Genomic DNA, 18,712 nt, shown 5'->3' on the forward strand with positions numbered 1-18,712 from the left:
AGCGAGCATGTCCTCGAGCAGGGCCAAGAAAGTGAAGATGGCCACCAAGTCCTGCCCGGAGTGCGACCAGCAGGTGAGGCGTCTGCTAGGCCCGCTCCCCTCGAGGGCCGTCCCCGCCGGGGAAGGGGGATTAGTGGCCGCGGGGTTAGAACGGCGCCCCCGTGAGCGGGAGGAGCGCCCGCCCCGCCAGCAGGCGGCCCGCGAGCGGGGCTGGTTGGCCGGTCCTCAGGCCGGCGGGCGCCCTGGGGCGGAAGGGCTCGCCGGCCACCTCAGCGAGGTCAGGTTGCTCCTGTCGCTGGGGCTCTGGCTGAAGGGAGGGATGGGGACCGCAGGCGGAACGGGGGGAGGTGGGCGTCAGCCCCCGCCGGCGGCCCGTGGCTGTCGGTGGGGCCCGGCCGCTCGGCTGCGGTCGGCGGCGGGGCTGCGGGAGCCGCTCCCTCAGCGCAGCTTTGGTGTTCACCGCCCCGGGCCACCGTCCCTCTCCGGCAGCACCTCGGGGACGAGCGCCACTGCCGACCCCGCTTTGGCTCGTCCCTGGGCACGGTGGGTGTCCGCTGTCCCGCACTGACCTTCCGCCGCGCCGGTCGGAGTTCAGGGGCCGCCGGCAGCCGCCCTCCGCCTCCCGGGGAGCCGGGCTGTGTGCCGTGCCCCGGCCGGCCAGCGGCTCCCCGCGTTAGTGCCCACAGCCTTGCTTCCTGTTTTCTCTGCTCTGCGTGTCGGTTGTGGTTGCTTCTCGATACCCACCGCTGCAGATTATGCGCTTGCGATATCGATGCAAGACGCTGTCGACTGAGCTGCTTGGTTTTGAGGCAGGAAAAAATCAAGCTGGCTCCGTGCTACTGCGAAGCAATGCTTATGTGAAGTAAATAATTGTTGCCTTTGCAGTTTCTGCTGGGAATGTGGATTAAATACCGTGTTCCTCTTGCAGGATAACGTAATAGTTATCGTATGCTGAAGGACTTCTGTGCGACGTGCGGAATTGATTGTTTATGTGCTAGTATTGTTTAGTAGCTATGTAATTTATTAAAAATGTAATGAACTTAGTAATTTATACAATGCAGTTTGCCCTTTGGATGACTAATGTGCCTATGGTTAGTCGGGAGAGCATTCAGTTGTGTTGTTTTCTCATGGAGTAGTTTAGAAATGGCAAAACTGAGACCTTCACCGCGATTCCTATCATGTAGTCCAAATGTGTACGTGAACTGTTGTTTATGTCTCGCTGCAGTTTTGTTATGTGTACAATATGGAGTTACTTACGCTTAAACAGTAACAGCAGCTGATTTTCACTGTTACTATATTACGAGCTTGTCTTCATTTACTCTTTTTCCTGGTAATGATGTTACTATTAAAAACAGGCCAGATTGTTGCAGCGGTGCTCCTCTGCTGGAACAATAGCACAGCACTGCAGAAGGCTGCTGTGGGGCTCAGGATAGGGGGAGAGGCTTTTACATGTAATTGTGGGAAACATGTTTCTGTTACTGGATCCTGAAACTTGACTGGTATACACTAGTTTAGCTATACTTAAAAAAACAATCTCATGCCATTTTTCCTTTACTTATAAAGATTAAAAAAAAGTCATCTTATTTGTTCTGACTTGCATGGTTTTTTATAGTGTTTCTGCTCATCCTGGAACAGTTTGGAATGTTGAGCTGTGGGGGGTGCATCCTCTCATGTTTTAAGCAATAGATGAACCACTGCAAATGCTCACATTAAGCATGTCACTGAAGTACTATTTCTGAGAAAAAATTGTGTGCCAATTTGGGGTTATTCAGTTGGTGAAAGAAGAAAATGAGTGAGAAGTCGAATATGAGAGTGGTGGTGGTGTTTTGGTTTTTTTTATTTAAAGTACAGAATGTCAAGCCACCAACAATAGGAAGAGCAAGTAAGCAAGCATTATAGGCTTGCTTTTTAAGCTGATGCCAAAACTTTCACTTTGTTCTGTGCTTTAAAACACGCGATATGCATATGTCAATGTAGATTTTCTGTTGGCAACTCTTCTGTGGCTAACATGGAATTAATATGCATATGTGTCCTGCCCTGGCACAAGCATTGCTCATAGGACCTTGTTTTCCAGTGCCAAATGTTTGGGAGAGGACAAGAAACTAAAACCCACAGTACATGTCAACCCTTTGCAGAGTGTGGGGAAGCTCTTGTGTGACTCTTTAAGTGGTTGTGTCCTGTACTAGTGTTTCTTAAATTCTTCCATAAACAAGAGCTTTGCATTTGTTTCTGATTTCTTCGCTAGAAGTGGCATGCATGGAAATATTTAGACAGCCACAAATATTGGAGTGTAATATTGAGTAACACTTCTTAGGCTTTTAAACTTTTTCTGCTGTAATTTAGATGATATGTAGTTGCCATTTAGACTTTTTTAAAATAAAAAAAAAGAAGGTTTTTGATGATATTTTCACAGCCAAAGCACAGCCCCATTAAACTAGGGAGCCTGAAGTACTTGCAGTCAATCAGAAGAAATAATTATCACTTCTTAATTTAGCTTCAGGTAAACTTTCTTGTATGAGAAACTCAATTTCTTCTTGCTTAGGAAAATGTTAAACAGAGTAAAATAGTGTTTGTAGGCCTATGTTGCCTTAATTACATTACAGGATGTTATCAGTAAAGGTCTTCAAAGGATAACTGATACGTTTCAGTGAATAAGCCCCTTCCCACCTAATCCCCCCACCCTCCCCAAATGGCTCACACACCTACATGCCAAACCTGCAACACAAGAACAATATTGTTCTGTTAAGCACAGTTAAGTTCATTGAAAAATATTGGGTCTGCTCCAATTCCTTTGGGTGGTTTTCCCCAAATTTTTTTTTAGGCTGAGCCTGGAAACGTAATTATTGGAGCGACCCAGGTGTTCAAAAATGGGTTTAAATGGAACTCCTATATCATCTTAACAATACAGACAAACTATCTGCTAGATAGTGTTTTTTAGTACTCTTATACTGACATATGAACAAGGAGATAAATGCACACACAAGTCTGCTAAATTCCGAGCTTTAAAGTTCAATAAACCTTGATTAGAATTGTGTCTCCATAAAGGGAATTTAAAAGTCTGTAGTTACATAAAACCTGTATCAAAAATCTATCTGTAATCTGTTTGTAGGGTGAGGTACAGGAGTTAAAATGTGCTACAGAAAGCAAAATAATTTGTTTATTCTGAGTAGCAGTTAAGTTCCCCTTTACAAATACAGGTACTATTTTGGTAGGTTTTTTCCCAGCCAGTAGAACATGGGAACTTGGTTCTTCTGTATGTCCGGTAAAATTGAGCAGGCAGTCATGGTTCTGTACTCCTGTTTGTTTCCATGGATATTGGCAAACTCGTAGAGACCTGTCTTAAAGAATTACATTTGAGAAATTACCTCCTGTTTTTCCCCCCCCCACTGTTGTGCTTCAACATGACTTGACTTTAATGTGTGTTATGTTAATCTCTTCCAGATCTCTGTTTAAACTTGCTTTGATTTGTGTTTTCAGTCTTAAACCTAATGAAAGCAATGTGGTGTATTCCTTACTACTTAAAGCCAAGATCTTTTGAGATCTTTTAAAGTGAAGGTAAAGAGGTTTGTAATTTATCAGCATCACTTTTTTTTTTAATTGCTCAGGGTAAGATTTTTGTCATTTTTCATGTAAGTGTGGCATTTCCAGGTTCTCTCATCTTGATTTAAATTGTCTTATGCTGGGGGAACGTACTGCTCCTGACTGCTTGGTTGATCACGAAAGGCACTATCGTCTCTTAAACTCTTCATCCTGCAGTCAGCTTTTGACTAGCTGTGGTAGGTTATTTGTGTTTTGAATTAACTAGGTACTTCTGTAACCACCCGGCCTTGTCTACAGAGCTGTTGTAGAGTGTGGTACAAATGCATCTGTTTTGCTTCGGGCTCTATTGTGCCTCCTGTTTAAAGCTGCTCCTGCTCTCTGAAGGAGTTGCTTTCAACTGCTTCCGAAAAGTGGATGTATTCAGAATGTACTGATACGTATGAAACTCATAGTTTTTCTTCTTTTTTTTTTTTTTTTTAAAGTAAATGAAGGAAGCAAAACTGGGAATGTCTGATTGATTTGACTGGGGATGTTTGAGAGCTCTGAAGAGAAATTGTATTTCTCTTCTAATTCACCCTTGCTTTAGAGCTCTCCGCTTTCCCCCACCCACTTCCTGACAGTCTGGGGAAAAGGATTGGTAGTACAAAGTGGTCACAACAGCTGTACATTTCAAGCTTGGTTTCCAACAACTGCATAAAGAAAAGGCTGGGTGGGTGATTCACAGCAGAACCTGGTTTTACTATAAGTAAAATTTTAGAATAGTACAGGCCATAGCTGGCAGTACAGACTGAATTTGAAGAGGTATCTCTGAGGACGAAATGTGCGTTACTAGTTTTTTTTCTTCATCAGACAGGAATTTTGTCATAATTTGAAATGATCTGAAATATTTGTCTTTTGTTTTCCCAGGTTCCTGTTGCATGTAAATCATGTCCCTGTGGCTACATATTTATTAGTCGAAAACTCTTGCATGCTAAACGTGCTGAGAGATCACCACCCATCACAGGTAATACAGAGATGGGAAGAAGGGGACAACAGTTCTTTCCCATTATTTCTTGGAGGCAAAGGATAGAGTATTTTACTTCTCTGTGTAAAATGACTGTTGTCAGTTTGCTTTTCCTTGAATTTGTGCAGGTAGACTTTGAATATGTTGATTTTTCTTGAATTTTGGGGGGGGAAAAAGCTGATGTTTTCAGTCTTACTTTGTACTTGTGATGTTATTTATTCTGTGTATATTCTAGCTGTGCACATTGGTCATTATGCAAAATAACTCCTTACAGAAAGCTTTCTGTTAATCCTATTTTGAACCTAAATGTCTAGAGGTGTCAAAGGGATCGGATTTCATAGTACATGCTGATTGAAGCTGGGTTTTCTGAAAGTAAAAACTGGTCATATGTTTAATCTAAAACCAGGTGGGTCTTGCTTCTCTCTGCGTGGGTTAAATTAAAAAATAGTGTATTTTTGTGTCTAACTTGTTTGTCTGTTGTTGTTGATGGGCACAGTAAGAAGTTGGTTGAATGTGCATTCTGGCATGATTAATATTCTCCTTGTGTTCATTTTTATGACTTCCTCCAGTCCTAGTAGGAATTAGTCAGAACAAGCACCTGTCAGGGAAGATGTTTAAAAAAAAAAAAAAAAAGGTATCTGATCTTTTTAAAATTGTCTACTCGGCTTACAAAATGGAAGCTAGGTGTATTTTGTATCACTATTTTGAAGGATACTTACAGTTTACCAGCTTGTAGGAATTATATGACGTTATGCCAAATAACTGAACTTTCAAGGTGGAGGAGGTTAAGCAATGTCTGTGGTAGTTTGGAAGTGTTGGTAAATTTTTTTTTTTCCCCCCTTCCTGGTTGTTGATAAAGTAGTTACCAAATGAAGCTGAAGGCCATGTTCTGGTAGAGCAGAACTCTTGTATAATTCAGCTTTGTACATAGGAAATGCACCAGGGGAGGAAGAACCTCATGCACGAATATATGCTGGGGGCCACCCTGCTGGAAAAGCAGCTTGGCAGGAAAGAACCTGGGGTCCTGGTGACCAGCAGGTTGAACATGTGCCTTTGTGGCAAAGGCAAGTAACGGAATTCTGGGCTGTGTTAGGCAAAGTATTGCCAGCAGGTAGAGGGAGGAGATCCTTCCCCTCTATTCAGCAACGGAGGGGCTGCACCTGGAGTGCTGTGTCTGGTTCTGGACTCCCCAGTACAGGAGACACACAGACATACTGGAGGAGTCCAGTGAAGGGCCACGAAGATGATGAAGGGACTAGAGCATCTTTCTTCTGAGGGAAGTCACAGAGAGCTGGGACACTTCTGCCTCGAGAAGAGAAGGCTCAGAGGAATCTTATCAATGTATATAAATACCTGAAGGAAGGGTGTAAGGAAGATGGAGCTAGGCTCTTTTCAGTGGTGCCCAGTGACAGGACAAGAGGCAGTGTGCATAAACTGAAACATGGGCTGTCCCCTCTAAACATCAGGAAACACTTTTTTACTGTGAGAATGACCGAACACTGGCACAGGTTGCCCAGAGAGGTTGTGGAGTCTCCAACCTTGGAGATACTGAAAAGCCATCTGGACATGGACCTGGGCAACAGGCTGTAGGTGGCCCTGCTTCAGCAAGGGGGTGGGACAGGTTGATCTCCAGAGGTCCCTTGATACCTGAACCTTTTTGTGATACTGTGAAATATAGCTTTTGTGTTAATATTAGCGACAAGTTACCCTGCTGTCCAGTTTGTACCCTGTGTCTATACTACAAGATTGATGGCACAACTGCAGCAAAAGGAAACCAGTTCCCCAGGAAGATATAGTGGGAGACCACATATGTCTATCTTGTGCTCATAAGGTAATTGCAACTTGTTTAAGAAAACGATGTTCCAGTATTTTCCACAATATAGCTACTACAGAATAGTGCTCCAGCCTTGCAAATGTGCAACTAGTCTGTGTTGAATAGTGTGCTGTGGCGACTGTACTATTTCCAGTACTGAAGCTCATTAATTCATACTTAACTTACAGGTGAAACTCATCTAAATACTTTTTTTTTTTTTACTCTGGTGTGTAGGAAAACAGTACACCTGTTCAGTGTTAAGTGTTATGAGGGCTTGTCATAGGCTAGATTTGGTGAGAGACATGTGCTATGTAATGTGGTGTTTACTGATTCAGCATTTCAATTTGTGAGAGCAGCGGGAATGATTTTGTTGTTGATGTCAAAAGATGATGAAGTACTTCGCTGTTTGCCTATATGATAAAATCCTTTTTTTTGGCTAGTGGAAACAAATGCAATGGGCAGTCTTGATGGCTGTGATTTGTACAGTTTTTTTCCATCTTATTGTGGGAAACGGTGAACTTTTTGCACACTAGCAGATGTCTCATGTTGCAGAATGCATTTGAAGTAACTAAAGGCTTGATCCTTGTAATCAAGAAGTGAAGTGTCTTTCTGGATCTGACACCTTAATTTCTGCATCGATATCATGCAGATGCAATTGTTCTGTAAAGGTACAGACATCTAACCGCTTTTGCTAAGAGATTTAAAGAAAAAAGGTGATTGGGTGGGGTAAGCACTAAGAGTAAATTAAGAGCAAAGATGAAAACAACTTTAGATCATACCATTTCTATTCATTTGCGCAGAAAACAAGAGTGAGGCCAAAAGGAGACGGACAGAGAGAGTTAAGCGAGAGAAGATAAATTCTGCAGTAAATAAAGACTTAGAAAACCGAAAAAGATCCAGGTCTAACAGCCATTCAGATCATAGCAGACGAGGAAGAGGAAGACCTAAGAGTGCCTCAGCCAAAAAGCATGAGGAAGAAAGAGGTATGAGAACTGGAGGAATACGTTCATTGGGTTTACTTTTTGTATGAAGACTTTTTTTATCAATAAACCTTTATACCACTCAAACCATTTAAGTAACTGGACTAGTTCAGCCAATACCCGTTATCTTAATATGTGGAAGGGACTGTTTCACACCTGTAGAGACCTCTGGTTTTATGTTTTTTCAGTGTCTGATTAGAACTAACTACAAAGAACTAAGTCTGTATTTTTAGCCACCATATCAAGTTTCAACATGTAGGTTGAAAGCCATTGGACTGTAGTGCTTAGTAGGTTTTTTGGTTTGGTTTGGTTTTGTTGGGTTTTTTTGAGGTACTGCTGCTCTATATCACAAGGACAAGCAGTGTCAGAGAGTGATTAGGATGACTGGATTGCTTAAAAAGTTCCTTGAAACCTTTTGGAGAGCCAAAGTAAAAAGGGCACCTTGAGTCACTACTATGACCTGAATTTTTGTCCCATGTTTCTATGGAATAATACTCTAGAGGAAAGAATGCCTCCTTGCTTATTAAGGTACCTTGGTGACCTGCTGTTTTTAATCTTTATACAATAAAGAGACTGTTACATGCACTAGAGTAATTTTGGAGCCCTTCAAGTATGTGACTTTCACTTAGGATTCGTATTTTTTTTCTAAGAGCGTGTTGACACTGCATTTGCTCTCTGTGGGTTTTGGAGATATTAATTTAAGGCCTGAATAATGAATCCAAAACTTAGCATGGACTTAAGGCTGGAAGGCAAGTAGGAGGGGAAGAACAAGATTTCATATAAGTATTCAGAAGATTTTGTTCTTAAAACTACTGAATCCTTCAAGCATACCTTATAGCATAATTCAGAAATGCAATAATGTTTTTCCCTGCCACCTTATTTGTTAACAAAAAATGGGTGTTATTCTGTGTTGCAAAGTGAGTTCCTTGAACTTCTAACTCTTCAAAACCAATTTTGTTGTCTCTGCTGTTTAATGTAGATCTAGTCCTTCTTAAATTTTCTTTCCTATAAAAGTATGAATTGGGATTTGTTGTTGTTCTAGTGCTTTGGCTGTGGAAAGAGGAGATGGAATTTGATTTCTGTATGTTTTCAGAATGGTAGTTGCTTTACTGTAATAGGAATACAGTTATAATATCTAATATCTTCACTGTTACATATGGATTATTGATGTATGTAGCTTCGCAGAATACAGAGCTTCCCTATTTGTTGCTGATCTAAGCTAAACTTTGTCTAGCACCTATAGGATCATTTCTAGGCATTTTACTGCCAGTCTAGTTCACACACAGCTTTGGTTTGAAAATTCCTGCAAGCTGGTTGGGTTGCCCTATAAATGTAAATCTTCTTTCCTGTCCCTGAAATAGAGGAAAGCAATCTAAGCAATCAAAAGAAAAGATCCATTCTGTTAATGCTTGTTTTATAGTCTCCAAAAAGCAAGATTTTGAAAGTATGAGGGATATTTAGAGAACATGTTTTCCTATCAAAAGCTAGGCTGAATGTTTTTAACTTCTTGCTGCATACTCTGAAGTGTGACAATATGCCAGTGCTCTGAGGTAGAAAACTAGAAATACGGATGCAGTGAGATCTTTGCATAAGAGTGCATGTGTGGTGTGTTGTTTTCTTCATGTTTGGTGTTGTGTTTTGTTTAAAGTTGAATCTCATCTGAGAAGATTGCCTTCATCTTCTTGTCCTGTCTTACCATCCCCTTTACTTGGTATTGTGACTACTGCTACTATTTCTTCTTCAACCTCTTCATCTGCAGACCTGGTACAGAGCTTGGGTTCATGCGCATTTGTAATTATCTTTGCTCCTCACCAGTGCAGCACACCTTATTGTTTAGGAATAAGTGGGCTTAGGATATTTTCTTACTTCTGATTTATTTCTGGTTATGTCAGACCGTAATGCGTGTAGACAACTGTGGTGGTTATTGGGCAGATTTAAAAAATAAAATAAAAAAAGTTGAGACATATGGCTGTCACCTATAAAAATAAATTCAGCAAAGAACTCATAGTTTTGTAAGTAATTACTATAAAACAAGTTAACATTGACTTTTCCCTTTTCAAGTGGCTTATAAAATTGGCCTAACTACTACGTGTGGTGTAATTAGTGGGAATTTTAGAAATATTTTTCCTTTACCAAACCTGTTGCTTGATAGTGGTGTTTGCGTAAAAGCATATTAAGCAACTTTAATTCTTCTATTACAATTAAGGTGATTTTCATATGACGCATTGTTAGTCCTTGTATCAATCTGCATAGAGTTGAAAGTCAGCTCTGGAGTCCAAGACATTAGTTTAGTGTTAGACTTTATGCGTCTTATTTCCTTGCCTATTGTATATTTCTAGGGTATTTTGGGTATGCATTAGTTGCCACTAGAGATTGTGCTACTCTTCTTTCCCCCAAAAGACTTGAAAAGAGGCCACTGCTTGCAAAGCTGTCAAATATTTGGTGCCTCTTAGGTTTCTGCAATGCCTAATGTATTTGTAGGTGGAAAAACAGGAGGACAGAGAATACCTGAATAATAATAGTGTGCAAAAGCAGATAATCTGTCCATCTGAAGACCACCCAGCTGTGAAAATTTTCTTCCTAAAGGCACCCATGACATCTATAGCTTTGCTTCCTTGCTTGTCATGCTCTTTCATATATAGTGTGCTTCTTCCCTGTTGTGTCTGTGCCTTTGACTAGTTCTTTTGTATCCTTCGTGACTGGCTCATGTTAGAGCAAAGAGCTGCAGGATTCAACAGCAGTTAAGAAGAACAGGAGAAGGAAAAGGGCTTTTTAAAATAAGCTATTTTTTCTGCAGATTTAATAAAAAGGAATGGAGGGGGAGGAAAGAGGAAGCTGATGTAGATTGAGGGGATATGGCGGAGTGCCAGGGCCCAGAGAATATGCCTATCATGCGTTTCAGAGCCATGTGATGGCTCTGGAAAGTAGGAACTTCTCCCTGCAGGCTTGGCTTGTCAAAATTGTTGCTTAATTTCATGGTCAGAAATGCTGCAATATATTTTGAAAATAAAAAAACTTCATAATAATTTCATTCTGATTTTGTTGTGGTGGTATGTTTTTTATTTTACTGTGTGGGACTGTGATACACAGCTAGACCGGTTCCCAGGCTGCCTTGTTATCTAGTTAACAACCTTGATTATATTGAAACAAACAAAAAACCCCTCATATGCAGGAGGAAGTGGTATTGGTTATTCTGAAAGAGGTTACCATCAAGTGAGACTCACTGAGAGTGGCCTGTTGTCTTACTAAAGCATACTTGATACTTAACAAGGGATGAATCTTTATAAAGATATATAAATTTCAGTACCCTGATAAAACTTAAGCTGAATTAAATTTCTTGACCCAAGTTTTCCTTTTCCAGTAATTTCTGCCTGTATTATGTATACATTTGGTTGCCCAATGTGCACATTTGAAGTAACTTACTATCTTGGATAGTGAATCTCAGAACTTTGGATTTTGAATCCAAAAAAGGGAGGGTCCATATATTATTTATACATAATCACTATTTTAAGGGCTGTGGGTCTAGTGGGTTGCAGGAGATCTGGGGATGTGAGACATGCTCCAGAAAGACTAAATATCTTCACCTAAATAGCCTCTTAGTTGTACAGCAAAAGACTTAGTATTTTTAACATCTTACAAAAATGGTATTGTGATTCTGTAAGACAGTCTTTTGCTAATAATAGAGAAATGAGTCAGAGCTACTTTCAGATAAGACTGAAGCGGAAAGTTTTAATAGTGTCTGTAGAAACCATGGTGTCCTATGAGTAGCATATGATGAAATGTGATGCAGGTGCAAGCTCTTCTCTTCACTAGTTAGATGAGAACTAAGTGAACTTAAGAACACATAAAGCTTGTAAACCTGTGTTAATCTCTGCTACTGTTTGATATCAAGATTTGAATTCTTTAAAGCTGAAGTCTCAGAACAAGCCAGTACTTCAGGAGGATGGGGGGGGGAAGGGAAACTTGACAATTTTTTTTTTTTTTTTGGCTAAGAAGTCTACAATCTGTTAACTGTAACCGGGGGGGAGAAGTATTTTTAATTTTGCTGGGTGCTGACATATTCAGGTGGTGGCTGGATTTGTTTGGATCAGAAAGTATGAAAAAAGGAGAGGTGTTTAGATAGAAAAATAGAAAAGACTAATGTGGAATAACCAGTGTGTGTGGTGTCTGTGCTCAGAACAACTCCCAGCATTGTTAATTTGTAAATGGTGGGAGGGAGGAAGTGGAACAACCCAGACTGACTGTACATACAGAAACTGATTTGTCTTGAATACAGGGTAGGACTTGCAGTGAAACTCAGTTTCTTAGCTTTCATTTCAAGCTCAGTACACTAGAGAAAATTGTTTTGTGTAGCCAGGGAACCAGCAGAAATCACTTACGTTCCAAATATCAAACATGCTTTGATTTGTCTTATTTAGCTAAGCAAATTTCTTGTTTTCAGATTAAAAACTGATGCATCTTTGTATGTCCAGGCTCCTCACTAAGCAGTTTTACTTGTAGGGAAAGGTGAGCTTGTGTGTGATTAAGTTGTCTAGAAATCTTTAAGCGTATGGTTTTGTTTCTGTGTGTTTCTGTATCAGTATTAAATCAGAACATAGTGGTAAAGGTTTTTTCAGCTTCTTCCACTTAGTTGTTTAAGGCAAGCACTTGACTTCACAGAGAAGGCAGTCTGTTGGAATGGTGTCCATGGCTGTAACACAGATGTGAAGCCAAATCTAAAAATGTTGTTATGAATGTGGACCCATTGAAGGAATAACTGTGTGAGTAGGTGGAGATAGGAGATGCTGGGATCTTTTTTCCATATGGTGCTTTCCATTATTTTCCAATGCTGCTTTGTCTTTCACTTACCCATTGTTGATTTAGGTGTCTTGGTGGAGCTGTCTGCCAGAGCGTGCTGCGGGCAAAAAAAGTGTGCATATGTGTGTCTGTGTTAATAAGACAGAGGGGTCTGTAAGGTGAGTGTTACGTTGTGACTGTAAATTTGTCCAGGCCACTGTGGAACTTGGTTTAGAGATGGAGTTCCACAGCTAGACACCAACCTTAAAGCTCTATGTGTATTCCTCTCTTCTTTGTGTCTAGAGGCTTGGTCTTCTGCTGACAAAGCTGTTTTTTTGTTGGTGGTGTGTGGTTTGTTTTTTTTTTTCTTAATGAGTTGTCAGCTACACATCGCTAGCTAAACTGGGATATAGATAGTCATGATCTGGAATAAGTGGTATTTATGAAAGTGGTATTTATGAAATCATACTATTCTATGAGTTTTGTCATACGCTATAGTGTAACTTAGCATACTTGAGCACTGCACTATGGAAACTTTTTGATGGCTTGCTGTTGTGTGTCTGTAGCATTGAAACAAGCCAACATCCAGCCAGCAGAGGGAATTCAGAGGCTTTCACTTGCTCACTGAGGTGTTAGCACTATTCTGTATCTGGGTTAAGATTTAAAGTCTGCAGTATAGAAAGTCCAGAAATGTTCATGGTGACAAATTTGGAACCTGACTTCTGGCATGTATCTGTTCTTTGGTCTTGGACACTGTAATAAAACTTTGGGGTTTCTGTTACTTAGATGTAAAACCAGCAGACAAATATTGTGTTTAATGAGGATATTGTAAAATAACTTTGTTTTCTAGGATGGGAGATGTTTATGTAAAAGCAAAAAAAAAAACCCCACAACTAAAAAAATGGAGGAACACTTGAGTACTCGTTTGTGTCAGGAATCAATATAATGTTAATGACTCATTCTTTCTTCATCATTAAAGAACAGAAATTCAGTCATGCTTTTGGATGACTAATTCTGTGATTCTTCTAGCAACGTTGTGTGCTTCCATTCCTTCCTCCTTTCTCTCAATCCTTCCCTGCATAGGAGTTGATTGTCTAACTTCTTTCAAATTCCAGTACTCCATTCCACATAATTTATTAACTACTATGTAGCTTGCATTAACTTCAGATAATGGAAAAAGCTTCTAATAGTGACTTTTTTTTCTTCTACAGAGAAACAAGAAAAGGAAGTTGACATGTATGCTAACCTTTCAGATGAAAAGGCCTTCGTATTTTCAGTGGCCTTGGCGGAAATAAACAGAAAAATTATCAATCAAAGACTTATTCTGTAATTTGTAAGCACAATCTGCTGCATTTATATGCAGAATGGCTAGCATATTTCCAAGGCGTTGTGGACTCTCGGAAAGTGTGTTGTCTGCACCGACAAGGACCATAGCATTTCCTGTTAAAATTCTGCTGCTGTTCTTGGAAATTGAATTATGTCTCTACAAGTCAGAAAGAAAGTGTTCACAAGATTGTACTATGAAAAATCAGAAAACAGATATGTTTTACGCCTTGAAGACAAATGCTAGACAAATGCACAGAGAGACTGCACCCATTCCAGAGCACTTGTTTTAAATTTGCTGCCAGAAATGCAATATTTTAAATATTTTCAGAAATAAATGATTTTCCTTTAAAATTATATATTTCAGATTTTTCAGCTATATTTCAGTTTACGTATGTACAGTTCACATAACTTTTTAATAAATTGATATTCAAATATTTTATTGAACCGGGAACTAAGTACATTTGTGATACTTAGGGTGTGTTGGTTTTAAACCTCTTAGAAATCTGGTATTCATCCTAGGGATGACTTTAGATTTGCATTTTTTTAACAGGAGTGATATAATTCTGATAGGAAGAAAATTAAAGTGGTTTTGTTTTGGGGGGTTATTCTGCTCGACAACTTTATATTGTTTATGAATTCTCTCTAGAAAATTATTCCCTGTTATGGAGTTGTTTTTTAAAAATCACACATACTTTTTGGGGTCAGACTCCTGAAGTTTGAGAGCTAAGCACTTGTTTTGTAACAGCTGTTCGCTGGGTTTCTGCTTTGTCCGGTAAGTACGTCTTCCATATTCTTTCTTGGCCCATCATTTACTGGAGACTGAGAGAAGCAGGTGTCAGAGATGTAGATCTGCAGCTAGCATCTTCTTACTGGTATTTCCAAAAGATGAGGCTATGCTAATTCCTTTTACTCTCAATAGCTTTTTTGTCTGTCTTTTAAAAGTGTAATTCTTAGCAGTATTTCCTTTGGACTGTTCACTGTAAATACCAAAGCAAAAGTCTACCTGAGTGTGCAAAAATGAGCTGTTTCAGTAGAAATAGGCTTGGGGAAGACATTCAACAAAGTTAGTCTTTGTTAAAGTGGTGTAGTGTAATTTGAGCCAAAACTCTTGCTTTTGTAAATATGTGGGGGTTTTGTCTTACCAAGGAAAAAAAAAGATGCTCAAGCCCTGTAAAATCCTGAGGGAGAAGGTGTAGGAGGTAACTGCATTCATAAAATCTGACATACTAGCTTTTTGTCAGCTTTCATTCACCCTTTTCTAAGAAGGGGAATGCAACTAAATGTCTTAGTTTTTCTTCAGTATTACTCATGCTTTTCAGTAGCATATTACTTTGATAGTGAGAATTACCTAATGAGGTTCTGCTGTAGGACTGATCTCTGAGCGGAAGCAGAGATTTTTATTAATAGATCTAGACTATCAAATACTGACTATTTATTAGTTATTGGTTAAAGGAAGGAGCTATGATAGTTTTGAGTTAAGCCACAAGGGACTGATCAGATGCAAACTTCGTAAGCAGAAGCAGGAAACATGGAAAGTGTTTTTTTTTTTTTTTAAATTCTTAACTCCTGAGCAATAATTGGGGTCCTTTTTAACACTGGATGAGAGGGATGGGTGTGGAAATGCACTTAAACCACTAATATACATTTGTCTTTATTCCAGTAAATGAGGAATTGCGAACACAAGACCTACTTCCCTACATCATGTAGACTTCTGCTTTCCAGAACTGTAGCCTGTCACAGATACCAGTAGTAAGGACAGATGAGTAACTCTTAAGGATAGAGGATATGTATGCATGGTAAGTTATTAAAGTCAGAATGACAAAAGGGAAGTTCTGATTTTGAAAACTTAAGGATATGGTGAGGTTTGTATTGCTTCTGTTGCTAGAAATGTGATCTACTGTGTTAAGAAGGGACAAAGGGAACTACTAATGCAGTCTGTTCAGCACTCTAACCTGCATTCCTACATTTATCTGTTTCTTTCTCCTGTACATGGAATTGAAATTATCTTCAGAGGACTGAAGTTAATGTTGTGAGATGTGACTAACTTATGATTTTTACATTTGTGCCTTCTCTGATAAGTACTGAAAAATATGTTTGTAGTTCTCAAAAGCGCAAGGCCATTTTTTCTCCTTCATTGGTGGAGACTCTCTTGAAGCAGTGGTTGAGTTCTACTTCCGTACTTCTTCCTTTTGTCTTCCCCAGGTCTCTGCTGTCAGCTCTTTCCCACTTCTTGTCATGCTATTTTTCTTCCCCTGCTGGCTTCCAGTTTATTCAGGAAAGCTGTGATGGAATCAGGTGGCCTTGAAAATATCCTAGGGAGAGAGTGGTTCTTTGCCAGTGGATCTTGCAAAGCAAGAGTCCTGACTTTCTCTTCCCACCAATCAGAAACAAACCATTCTTTCCTATATAGACAGGACACTTCAACATCTTCCAAAAGGCCTGGTAACTCTGTGGCTGTGGTATGCTAAGACATAGATTTCTTGGAATGTATTCAGGGACCGAACTGGAAAGCGTCTGCGTTGTATGAAATAGGCATCAACATAATGGCATCTCAAGAGCTCTTTGTGTGTTAGAGATGATCAATGGATGAAATACTGTGGCAAATCATTGTAGATTATATTTGTAAAATGTATTAGCTCTCGGTCTGCAAAACTAAAATAAAGCCAGTGACAGCTAAAGGATGAGAGAGTAAAATTATATGTAGTGCAGCTCTGCCTTACTTGGAAACAGCATAGTTTCCAAGAAGCAAGAATAAATATGGTAACACTTCAGAAAGTTGCTTATGCAAAATTTTTTGGGGGGACTCTCTAGTTCCAGTATAAGTTTTTAAACCCAGCCTGTTTATACACCACCATCTAGCAAGTTCTCCTTTCTGCCACTTTTACCTTTTTCTGAAGAACTCTGCTTCCAGTGTTTATAGCTCTGTGTGATAGCATGTCAGACCATCAAGCAGGTTCACAGTTCAAATTCTCTTGAGATTTCTCTGCATTTACTCTGTTCTGCCACTAGATGGAAGCCTTGTTCTAAAGACAGTTACTGTTTATTCAGGCATTCTTCCTATTGATACTAGGAAGAGTATAGTATTCGGTTTTTAGTGAGAGTACACTGAAATGTTATTTTTCTTTAGAACATCACTCACTCATATCTAACATGGGAGCTTAAAATCCTGCTAATGGGTGTTACTGGCCATCTGCACTGAAAGTAGATGGCTTCATCAGTTGTGTGGGATGTTAGCTCTTGAGCTGTTAAAATTGGTAGAGGTGAATAATTTGTCAAGACCAAAGAACTCTGAACTTTCAACTGGCAATTTAATAAAAAAATGGTTTAAGGAAACTCTTCTTCACCTCCCCTGGAAGTGCTATATATGTAAGTTTTCATTGGTCAGATTTTACAGACATCTGTAATTTTCCTGTTATTTTCACTCTAATACTGTTATGGTTGATTTAAAGAAAAGTTGAAAATGGGGCAAGGTATTGGGCAATACTTCACAGATTATCATCACCCTGTGGATGGGCAGCAGGATTTACAGAGAGGGAGAGTAGTACTGAGATATTTGCTTCAAATATCAGGTCCCAAACAAGGTCTTTGGGTTGGTTTTTGATTTGCGTAGGCTACTAGCAGCACTGTGTCTCTTCCTTGTATTTCGGACTGTACTATCAAGAATGCTTAGTATCTTACTGCCTAACAAAACATGGTGCTTGACTTTTGTTCTTTAAGATACTGATAACCTTTAAGGTATTGATAACCTGTGATTAAAGAGTGTAACCAGAGAGCTGTCTTAAACCAGTGTTTTGTTTAAGCCTTTTTGGGTTGCTGTTTTCCAGAATATGATTCCTCTGCATGCATGAACACATGCAGGTATTGCTGGTGTCCTATTTTGCATCTCTGGGTGCATCAATGCAAGTGTTTTTGTTTGGATTAGGAGTGTGTGTTTCAAGCAAATCTCATGATAGTCTATACTTCCAGTGCTTATGTTTGCATCATGGAATGGTCTTGGGGAGCAGGAATTAGATTCCTTTTACAAAAAACTGACCTTGAGAATGTCCTTCAGCAGTTAGTGGGTGCTTGGTCTGCTGGACCAGGGCTACCTGTAGCAGGTGTTGGGCGCTCTGTACCAACTGTTTCATACTACAGATTTCCTGATGTGCCTCACTTCTTGCTTATTATGAAAATACAGCAGAGCAAATGTTAACAAGTTTAACCAACACTTTCAGGTGAGTCTAAAAGCAATTTATCCTTCAAAGGATTAACAGTATCATCAGTGTTTTGTAGTAAGCTTCCTATTTTTGTATTTCACTGTGGATTCTGGCAAATAACCTCTAGTGAATATAACCATAGCATTTCAAGATGTTGCTTTCCCCAGTTATTTGCCTATCCTTTTTGGAGGTTGCTGCTTAGATAGCAGTGGTAGTAGGACAGCTCTAAGTAGTAGTAGAATAATTTTTTTTTCCTTTTTTTTTTTTTTTTTTTTTAGGCTGTCACTTGAGAAACTCAGTAGTAGTTACAGAATTCTAACAGTCTGGCTGCCCCAAAGTTGTATCTGATTAAGCAGTTTTTCTTTTGAGATGAAGATGATCAATTTTGCTGCCTTGTGGTTGATCAGACACTGCAGAAATACACTGCATGATTTCAGTAGATATTGTGAATTCATAATGAACTGAAGGTATATGTAAATCAATGTACTAGAGCGTTTTCATTGGCTTTTTTTCTGCTCTTACTTTAAAAGGGTTGCTCATAGCTGCTAGCTGTTGATTGGGATGTGGAGTCTAAGTAAAAAGCAAGAAATTGATTAGGCAGAAGGCAGTGGAAATGGATAAATCTGTGTATTTCTTCTTTTCTCCAGAAGAAAACCTAAACGTGCTTTTACAGAAGTTGTTTAGTTTCAAGCGCAAAACATGGTTCTCATGAATCATTTGGTGTCATCATGCAGCATATCCTCCAGGAAAAAGTCAGGTACCCCTCTCTCATCTTCCTCCCACCCCCCACAAGCTGCTTTTCTTGGTACTTCTTAGCTTTGTACATAGAACTTGAACTCCATCTTATAAAAGTTAGTTTACTGCTTTTAGTCTCCTACTATGCATTATTTTTCTCAGTCATAACTTAGTCTTTAATTTTGTCATAAGTGTTAAGAAATAAATACTATTTTTAATCCTGGACAGTGTTGAAGGCCGTAAAATGCTGTTAAGAACAGTGAGTTTTCCAGATACTGGGAGTACAAACATCAATAGTCTGGCAATTTTCGAAGTCGCAGTGGTTTTTGTTTTGTCTTGGAAT

General features: G+C 39.5%; 2 protein-coding genes across 6 annotated transcripts in view; both read left to right on the forward strand.

The window, feature by feature from the left end:
* Nucleotides 1-2: 2 nt before the first annotated feature.
* LOC104842600 (chromosome unknown open reading frame, human C16orf87) lies at nucleotides 3-13,872 on the forward strand. Its single transcript, XM_010585062.1, has 4 exons — nucleotides 3-73; nucleotides 4,447-4,543; nucleotides 7,157-7,339; nucleotides 13,324-13,872. Exons 1-4 carry the CDS (start codon nucleotides 8-10, stop codon nucleotides 13,440-13,442), a joined length of 465 nt encoding a protein of 154 aa, XP_010583364.1. The 5' UTR covers nucleotides 3-7; the 3' UTR covers nucleotides 13,443-13,872.
* Nucleotides 4,500-18,712, forward strand: part of MYLK3 (myosin light chain kinase 3) — a 61,954-nt gene continuing 47,741 nt past the window's right edge. For 2 of the 5 annotated variants that reach the window (XM_010585058.1, XM_010585060.1), the window contains exon 1: nucleotides 7,282-7,339. Coding sequence is in view for 3 of the 5 variants with exons in the window: in XM_010585057.1 (XP_010583359.1) it covers nucleotides 4,508-4,543 (36 nt within the window). In the remaining 2 variants the exon portion in view is untranslated. Of the gene's footprint in view, nucleotides 4,544-7,271; nucleotides 7,340-15,058; nucleotides 15,235-18,712 lie in introns of those variants that run through there. The other 3 variants (XM_010585057.1, XM_010585059.1, XM_010585061.1) reach the window with 3 other exon arrangements.

Source organism: Haliaeetus leucocephalus, unplaced genomic scaffold (genome assembly GCF_000737465.1).
Source record: "Haliaeetus leucocephalus isolate CR32 unplaced genomic scaffold, Haliaeetus_leucocephalus-4.0 Scaffold92, whole genome shotgun sequence".
Lineage (NCBI taxonomy): Eukaryota > Metazoa > Chordata > Aves > Accipitriformes > Accipitridae > Haliaeetus > Haliaeetus leucocephalus.

Excerpts from the sequence above, each read along its gene's own strand:
- LOC104842600 (XM_010585062.1), top strand. The coding sequence starts at position 8 with ATGTCCTCGAGCAGGGCCAAGAAAGTGAAGATGGCCACCAAGTCCTGC. Across the intron at positions 74-4,446 it reads GCCCGGAGTGCGACCAGCAG|GTTCCTGTTGCATGTAAATC; the intron begins GTGAGGCGTCTG and ends TTGTTTTCCCAG. Across the intron at positions 7,340-13,323 it reads AAAGCATGAGGAAGAAAGAG|AGAAACAAGAAAAGGAAGTT; the intron begins GTATGAGAACTG and ends TTTCTTCTACAG.